This window comes from Macrobrachium nipponense, chromosome 6 (assembly GCF_015104395.2).
Source record: "Macrobrachium nipponense isolate FS-2020 chromosome 6, ASM1510439v2, whole genome shotgun sequence".
NCBI classification, from domain to species: Eukaryota; Metazoa; Arthropoda; class Malacostraca; order Decapoda; family Palaemonidae; genus Macrobrachium; species Macrobrachium nipponense.
The window spans coordinates 84,489,099-84,499,098 of NC_061108.1; the positions used below are offsets into that span (position 1 = coordinate 84,489,099).

General features: G+C 35.0%; 1 protein-coding gene across 3 annotated transcripts in view; it reads left to right on the forward strand.

Moving 5' to 3' along the window:
• Positions 1-10,000, forward strand: part of LOC135216376 (coiled-coil domain-containing protein AGAP005037-like) — a 1,031,334-nt gene that overhangs the window by 737,876 nt on the left and 283,458 nt on the right. For all 3 annotated transcript variants that reach the window (XM_064251640.1, XM_064251641.1, XM_064251642.1), the window contains 2 exons: positions 3,466-3,580; positions 4,065-4,307. In XM_064251640.1, coding sequence (XP_064107710.1) covers positions 3,466-3,580; positions 4,065-4,307 — 358 coding nt within the window. The remainder of the gene's footprint in view (positions 1-3,465; positions 3,581-4,064; positions 4,308-10,000) is intronic.

Genomic DNA, 10,000 nt, shown 5'->3' on the forward strand with positions numbered 1-10,000 from the left:
TTTACAATAATAAAATCCTTTTACAGCTTTTTCCATAAGCGATGAATGCCATAAATGAAATTGAATTTGTGTATGGCAATTGCATTAAACAGATAAAGAATTATGTGAGTGGTGATTGCATAAGATGAGTAAAACACTTTGTATATGAGGAATGACATATAATGGAAATACTTCGGGATTCTTGAACTCTTTACATAATGGAAACGAAACTTTGCAAAGGAAAATAGATAACTTTGATAAAAATCACTGTTGACCGGAGTTAAACTTTAAAAATAATGATTATATTACAAAAGCGAAAACTGAAAATGAAGATTAAAGGCAACGACTCACGAGTGACGATTGCACAGAATACAGTCGACAGAGAGTAAATGACGATGACATTAAATAAAGGACGCACTTTGTCAGTTATAATTGCAATAAATAAAGGTGACAAAGCCCCAGTCTCTGAAAAAAATTATTTTTATTTATAAATTTACTTGGAAGAGTTGCTCAGTGTGTGACTCACCTAGCATTGGTGGAGATGCTTTATTCAGTTTTTTCTTTTTCTCGTGAGGTCAAAGTTACCCTTCATCTCTCGAGAGTGATGGATGTGCAACAAACAGTAGATTTTCTGATCTCATTTGATTTTAAGGTAAAGTCAGTTCTTTCTCAGATGACAAAAACGAATATAAAAGCGTTCATTTCATCTCATGATTAGCTGTCTCCTTTTTATGGAAGCATTAATATTACATGCAATCAAGTAATCGCCTTTCATATGAAGAGGATCGATTTCTTCGCTTTCAGATACACAATTTTACATTTCGATACTTTTTTCTTCTCAACACAATTGTCATTTTCTCCTCTTTATATATTTCGCCGTACTTTGGAGCGTTTGTAGCTGTTTCCTATTGGGAATCATTTTCTCTATTGCTTCACTTTTCCCCGTCAGTAATATTAATTCATTAACAATTAGATATAGGATATACGCGTTTGTCGAAACTTCTGTCCATTGCAGAAAACTGCGTCCTGTACTGAGGTGCAATATAAATTTCACTTGAGTACATAAAACTAGTATCAAGGTGTCACTGATCTTGTTCTACAGAATTATCCCGACACTTGCCTGAGCAGAAATCGGGAATATTAGGTTTATGTTGTTTTTCGGTCCTCACTGTATAAATTCTAAGTTGTGAAGGGAACACCGTGCATTCCGTTGTAAAGCATTCCAAATTCTTTTTACGGAGATTCCTAGAGAGAGAAAGAGAGAGAGAAAGAGAGCTGTGACTACAGTCACACTTGTTTATGCTTGTTCTTCTTTCTTCAACTAAAAAAATATGTGAAAAGGGATAGTGATACAGAACATGCAGCTCATGTATGCCCCCAATTTAGCTTGCTGTTATACCAAATGGAAGCGGCCACTGAGTGAAATGATGACATATAATCATTTATGTATTCTGTAAGATGGGGTTTGTTGCAGCGAAATGACTGATGTATGGAAATTTCCCGGCAATACAGGCCTTGATGAAGCCATTCATACATCATCCTAACTGGGAAAAGAGAGCACTCTTGAGTAGCAAGCTTCTCTTCCGTTAACATTAGCAACGAAAACCATCTTTCTCCGTGGAATACGAGATAATGTGAGAACATTCACGTAAAAGGCTCAAAAACAGCAATCAGGTTGACATCACTGGCCTATTCGTCTTAGTTGTATGTCTTCATTCTAAAGTTCAGCATGATTAGAGAAGCTTCGGTTTTTTATATATATACAGAAACACACGAGGGAGACTAAATCGATGCGGGTTTGCGTGAAATGATGCCAGTTAGAACGGATGCTGTTAAACTATGTCTTATAACATCTCGCCTGTTCTACTTCATTGAACTGCCGTTAGCAAGTCGCAGTATATCAGCGCACTGCGGGAGTCTGTTCTAAAGGTTTATTTGGCAGACGTTCAACGCTGTATTACATTTAACACTTTGTACGCTATGCAGACAAAGTGACAGAGAATGCCCGAAGCAAATGCATCAATATTTATTCAACTGAATAAAGGTTTAGAGAGAAGGAATAATGCCCTACGAAGAAGGTAAAATCAGATCTGTTGACTGATAAATCCAAGAAAGGAGATTGTTTTTTTGTTTTTTTTTACTGAGGATAAAAAGAAACAAAATAATGATAACAGCTGGATGAAGCTTTTGTGAAGATCATATTCAACGAGTTCAGGATATACTTTTACCACGAATTGAGTGAAAAGAAAGAAGATGAATGAAAATATAAATACATAGATAAGTAAATAGATATATAAATAAATAAACTTATTTGTTTATTCATTCATTCATTCATTTTTATTGAAAAATTGAAAAGCACTTTAGTCTTTAGCCGTCGTTGACAATGTTCATGGAACCGTTAATCCAGGCACTAATATTTTACGGTCTCTTTCGTAGTATAGCATTTAGATTGTGCATGGAAGATTTGCATATATTCTTAGCGAATGCATGACCCAGATGATGCATCAGATAAGTGACAACGTACCTCATGGTAGGCATTAACAAATTATTCAAGGAGTATGCTGTCAAATTTTATTTATCAATATATTTAAGTGTTTATTCAATAAAGAAAGTACATTTTTAGTGTTTTTAAGACAAGAAAAATATATTGTTTTAATACATACCATGGCTGCTTCATTTTGATATCCAGTTGAGAAAATATAGATTCATACGTATTATTATCTTTATGTAACCTTTCAGATACGAATTCAGTATTCCAAAAAACTTGTTCTTAAAGCAAAATATACAATATCAAGGGTTCTGTGGAGCAAACAATGTTACAGAAGTATAAAACACATGGAACCTATTTCCTAATAACGGCCAGTGAATGCTGCGGAAACATTATCTCATATTCATATGTTTAAGTGAAGTGCATTTACAGCTTTTACAGAATGATTTTATATGTCTGAACATAGATCAATCGCAAAAGAATGTCATTCTTTAGCATTTTCAATATTCGGAAATTTCATACGAGCACATCCAAAACATGATGTGCTGAACACCTTTTCTGTTTGCAATGTTAACAACCAATTAGTTAGTTAACATTCAATGGAGGAGGAGTAATTAACAATATATAAAGTGAGCAGAGTCTGCGCCGGTAATTCAAAAAGAACTAAGACTGAATGAAAACGGAGAGGATTAGGAGTAACGATCTTTTCCTTAGAAGTAACGATCTTTTCCTTTGTGATGTATAGAGTGCCCCTATCATTCATTGTCACTATTGCTACAACCACCAGCAATACCAAAATCATCTTGATTTTCTTGTCGTTGTTTTATTATTTTACAATTCTTGTGCATTACCGCTTACCTCGAGGATTGACATGTGAATTACGTATAGGCAGATAATTATTGATAACAAAGTTCTCATGCAGAAGCCGAGAATGTAAGACTTTCACGTCCTTCCCTTTGCCACCATAGAACTAATAAGGACCCCTCATCTCTTTTCAGAGTGGAAAATCCAGTGGGGGATACTACATGACGCACTCGTACCCTCCCGGTGCCCCTGCCCACACTGCGGGAGTTGCCCCAATTCCGCGAGGGCCACGCCCACAGTATTCACCAGGTAAAATAAAGATTTTCCTTTTTTTTCTTTTTTATATCATGTCGTCCACCTGAATGGTTCTTCACTTTCAACAAAGATATACGTGATGTAAGGTATTCCTATGTGGTCTTCTTATCCCTATAATTTATGATAAACGAAATGGCAGCAGCTGTTTTTGTAGGATATGGGTTTTTGTTTTTATTTTTAAATAAATTATAGTTCTACCATGACTATAATTCTCTCTCTGCCCAATCATCTCCCTCTCTCCCTCCATCTCTCTTGCTCTACATTGGTGAATATGCCTCGCTTCATACCTTATACTATTGCATGTTACCGGCCATAAGATATAGCAGTGTTGTAGTGTGTCCTCTTCAAACTTTCTCCCTCTCCCTCTGTCTCTTTCTCCCACACCCACCTCCCCGCCTTTCCTTCATTTCTGCTTGCTCTCTTTTAATTTAGCCCAGAGATACACTGCATAACAGAGATCTTGTGCTGTCCCCAACAGGGGGTGTGGCCCCTCCTAAGCCACAGCGGTACGCAGGAGGACCTGGCGCCCCCAGCGGGCCAGGCGGGCCAGAAACGGGGCCTCAGGGTATGATTGGTATGAAAAGCGGGGTTCGGCCGTCAGCGCCCTTAGCTGGCCCGCCCACAGGTCCACCAGGAGGGCCACGCCCACAACACATGGCTCGCTCCTACTCCTCCTACTCCTCCTCGCCAGAGCGGCTCGATCTCCTCTACTCCTCGCAGGGTCAGTACCTCCACAAGAGTCATCCACAAACAACATTTCATATCCTAAGGCCTCTTTGCATTTTCCACAACTGACATTCTTCTTTTTGTGATCTTCATTCATATATATAGATCAGCCACTGCCACTAACAAACTTCTAGTAGTTATCTTACAATGCCAGTGTAGACATTACACTGATAATGATCAGGGTGTAAGATTAGAGAAGTGGTGTGCCCTTTTCTGAAAGGCTCAAAATTCAGTCATTCCACTTTTGTTGGCTATTAGCTAAATGGAACTCTCCAGTATAGTAGCATTAATATGTAAAGCTGGAAAATATCAGAGATTTAGAAATGATATCGAAATGAGAATATTTCAGCCTTAAACATTATACTAATAAATTAATCTTTTAAGTAGGAGCTTGATTTCTGAGCTCTCTGGAATGATTAATTAATTATCAACTATTTTGTTGTTTGCATTATGTAGTTAGGTGTATTTGCAGTACTTATAGATAGCTTTTTTCTTATTCATTCGTGGGATGAGTGATAGTGTTTAAAACGGAAAGCCAAAGATATTCACGATCAGTTTAAATGATATAAAATTCTATAGTAACTACTATTAATCTTACATTTTGTGCAATTCAGCACTGAAATTAAATAAGACATTGTAAAGCATTATTTGTAATGCAGAACCCTGTTAGCACGAGAAGTATTCAAAGTCTTCCGCCCGTGCTGTTGACGAATGCAAGAAGCTTACTGTTGATTAAAACTTTGGAAATTAGGGGTTACTTTACTTATTTTCTAATAAAATGATTAACCACTAGTTGATTTCACCCTAAATTATATGTATCGATTACAGTAATTAATATTTGAACACTCGGAGGTTTTAATATTACAATATAGCTGCCACTCTCATCTCGATTTCCCTTCAAAATCTCATCTTGAGACAGTAATAACATTTTATGGAACTTTGGGACATGTCTAATCTTGCATTGTCATTGTGAAGAGACAATACCATACGATTCATCGTCAAATGTAATGCTTCCTTTTTGCAATATCAACAATGTACTGAGTAATACCAGGCCTTCAGTACCTATTCATCCCAATACAGTTATGATCACCATCAAAACTACATTTCCAAATAAGTTAACTCGACCAGTGATGGACTTTCTGGTTCACTTGCGCTGACATATAAACATCACACAATTGTCCATCGCAATAAATATTCAGTGATTAAAGCTTAAAAGAGGAAACGGATCTGGAGAATAGAGGTACCCCATTGCAGCAGATTGTGAGTAATTCCTTTTCGTTTGCTGACAGTAAAGAAAATTGAATGTAATACTACAGTTCATGACATAGATTCAAAACCCCCAATACGACAATGCTCCTACTGTGATAAAATTTTGATCTTTTTTCAATGAATCAAACGTAACTTTCAAGATAATAGTGTAATAGATGGAATTAAGGAAAGAATGTTTCTTTTTTTAATGCATACTAATATAATGTATAGATGCTTATGACATTCTCACGCTAATAATATGAAAGTCCATAGTTATCATGTAAGTGGGACATTTCGTATTAGATGATTCTGTCGGCTGATAGATGTTGGTAAGTTATAATCGACCTTGACCTCTTCTGTAATCCCGTGTAGTTATGTAGTTGAACGTGATTCTTTCTTTGATTGGTGTGATACATTCCTTCACTCCCTATTCTATGCTTTGCCTCAAAGAAACTGTTGACATAGCATGCATGTCAGAGATATAATTATATATCTTGACACATATATTTTATAGTTAACTTTTTAATACTAATTTAGCTTTTATATTTTAAGATTAGTCTAAGTGTCAATAACATTCTTCTTCTGTTTTACAAAATATTTCATACATTTAACTTGAATATATTTCTCTGTTGGGATATGAACCAATTTCCATCTGTTATATTTGATATTTTATGTAATTAATTTTATGTATAGCAATCCATACCACTCTGTATTGGGTAAAAGAAAGTATTTAAAAAGGAATCTTAGATGACCATACTAGGGTTAAAATTGGTGTATCGGATTAGAAAAAAATGGAAAAATAATTTCAAACTGTTTCAGAATATTAGGTTTGTAAGGAAGAAAAAGATTCGTAGTAAGTAAATTCCATTGATCAGACATGCCTCGAGCTCGGCGTTAATAAACACATTCACTGTACCACCAGTTTTCAGAAAAAAAAACAAACATTGCATTTGGTCATGAACAAAATGAATAAAACCAACTGAGTAGGACGTCAATTAAGGCAGTATATGTTTATATCATAGATGAAGTGTAAAGTTCATTCATACAGCCACTTGCTATTCAGCTCCCCAAGCATTCTGTATCACTATAAAACTATATTGTATTTTGATATTACATATTTCGGTATATTGTTTTCTTGCTAAAGTTTTGCTGAAATCTCTAGAATTTACCCTTTATTTTTTACGTGGGTACGTCTTCTTTATTAAATTGCAAACGAGGTAAATTTTCACACTGGAAAATTTGCTCACCCTAAAGTAAAAGCAACTGAACGAGAGTCTACTTTGATAATTAAAGGAAGCAATGGATTTCATGCAAATATGTATTAGGAAGGTCGCCACTGATTGCCTGAATGTGTCATTAATTACTAAATCGTGTCACTGAATGCTTGAATGTGTAGTGATTGCTAGAACGGATTACTGATAGCCTGAATATGCCATTAACTGCTTGAAGTGTCACTGTTCGAACATGCTATGATTCTTATGCTTGTTTAATTGATTTTTGTCCCTTGGAATTTTATTAACTAGTTTTATCTTATAATTCGAGTAAAAAATAAAACAGTATTGCAGCTACAAATTGTTGTACTATAAATTGAATTGTATATTTTTTTTTTATTTTGTGGTGTTATTTATAGATCACTCTCTCTTAAAAAATGCTTTAATTCTTATCTCAGGTTTATTTATTTTTATTGGTTATAGTTTTATGCTCCAATCACTTGATGAAGGCTATAAAAAACATTAAAATTAAAGCTACAACTTGTAATCAATTAATTACATTTAGGTATTATTTTATCCATTTGCCACTTTCCCATTGTTTTCCCCTTTTTACAGAGTGCTATTTTAATTTTGCAAGAAAATGCACTTTTTAATAATAATAATAATAATAATAATAATAATAATAATAATAATAATAATAATAATAATAATAATAATAATAATAATAATAATAATAATCAGAGTATTTTTCATTTTGAGTGTTGGTTTGGGAAAGAATTTTTATGCATTTACTAACAATTCGACAATAAGAAAAAAATAACTGTTGCTTTCTAGAACTGTGCTAACAGCTATTACTCATTAATTGAGTTATTAGCATGAATTTTCATAATCCTCTTTAGTTGATGCAGTCAATTAAAGGGGAATTTAGCAAACTTGGGGTAAAACTTTCAGAGTTGATATAAGGTGAGGTAGCATCAATATTCAACAAGAATTATTCAGGTGAGTAAAGAGAGAGAAGAGAGAGAGAGAGAGAGAGAGAGAGAGAGAGAGGGGGGGGGAGTATTAGTTATCATTTATTTTTTGTTGTATAAGTGTTGGTTAAATGGACAAGGAGTATATGTTGACTGTTAAAACATTCTGGGGATACTTTTCTATGGGATGAAAAGGCTCATATTATAAGATGGCTATGTAAAAAAAATGATTACTCAAGAAGCTCTCAGGATGACCCGGAAAATATTACAGAAGGAAAATATTTCTTGCATAATTTCTTTACCATTGCCGAACATTGCTGTCGTTTCGTAGAGGAGAATTGCATCCTGAGCCTTCAAAGCAAGGATGACTTCATTATTGCTGCCTAAATGGTGGCTACAGTGAAGGGGTTTGAATTTATGGGAGAGTCATCAGTTATGTTGACTGAGTTAGGAGCAACAAGCAACGCTTGGTTGCTTCAGCCACTGTCATTTGTACTGGTGTAATGGCATGTGCTATCGGTACTTTTCTCTATGTTTCCTCTTACGTTTATTTCTTTAATTTTTGAAGTGAGATACATAATGCTTCCATTATTAGTGTGAGCCTTTTCCTAGAACCTAATTAAGATATTAAACGTTGGAATTTCAAAACAAAGTAGTCAAAGCCTGCCAACACATATTATTTGCTTGGATTCGTTTGGGGAGATTGAAAACGTGTTTCCATTGCTCGCTTTGAATTGTTGATTTTCGGGAATTTCTTGAATTAACATTTCCCAATGAATTTCTCTGGATTAATCAGGAAACGAGTCAAAAGCTCCCTGTAGCTTTCTAATTCAGTCAGTTATTATTTTGGTGCCAACATTCGCGGTGTGAATTTTACATACAGACTTCTCCACGTGTTAGTTGGAATAGCAGGCAGCAGGCCATCACGCATGCCTTTACTCTCCGACATGCGAAACCGAGGGACGATTGGCATTCCCTTGTACGGGGATGGTTCAGGACGACCAGAACAGGAACCATCTTCTGGGGCCTTCCTGATCAGCTCGAATTCACCAGCCACTTCTCAAAATTGCGACCGGAAGAGGAATGCCCACGGGCCTGTTTAGAGCTTTCATCTTTGATTTCCCTGGGATGCATATTGTGCTTTGCAGGACAGCTACGGCGTGTTTCTGAGTTTTACTGATTTCCTGACTTTACTGCTGGTGACTTTACATAAGCTTCACCTTCAGTGTTTCTAAGGGAAACGATAGAATTTGTGAGTTTATGGTTAGACGTTCTTACATTAAAAAAGAAAAAAAAATTAGTTCCTGCATTTTAGGATTTGAATTGAGAACGTTTTCAGTGACTTTTATAAATACTGTTCATATGGAAACCTTCTCACATGTGTTTAAAACATACATATATATCATATATATATATATATATTTTATATATATATATATATATATATATATATATATATATATATATATATATATATATATATGCGTGTGTGTGTGTATTTGTTCGTATGTGTGCTTACCAGCTATTTCATGTAAATCCTAAAGTGGTGTAAACAGAATAACCTTTCATTAAAGAATCGCTTTCAGTGGTTTTCATTGTTATGTGAGTGACGTCAAAACCAGATGACATTTTTTCTCCAGTTTCGTCAGGTCATGTTCATATGTGGATTATAATTTGATGTGGGATTTAAAAACATTTTTCTTAATGTTACATAATCAGCGTTGGAATTATCATCATAGATCCTAAATAGACAGTGGTGAGCATCTTGCTCTATTCTTTTACCGGATGACCGAAAATATGCTCACAATTATTTTTTTTCTATTTAAGGAATGGCGTTGAATAATGATTCAATAAAAAAAATGCCACTCTTGTTTTGTAAAGATACCTGTCTTTCAGTAAATTCACCCAGTTACTGACATTTCATGTTTTAGTAACAAAAACTGGAAGCATATGTTCATGTTATGTTAAATAAATGTCATCTACTGACGTTTTCTGAATAATGTAATGTTGTGTAAGTGGTTCGTAGAGTTGTTTTATTAGTCAGCTTCTCGACGCCTGAGCCGCTGAGAACTACAATCCACTTAACCTATTTGCCTGTTCAGTATGTACTACAATAAATAGGTTTCCTAGGTTAGCAGACAGTTACGTACTATTTTCTTTGTTCTGTTTCTTGTAAAGATCCGCGGGAAGTAAATGGGACGGGGAATGAACCTACGGAACTCACTTTAGGTTTTCCATAATTCACTAAGCTTTTTGTT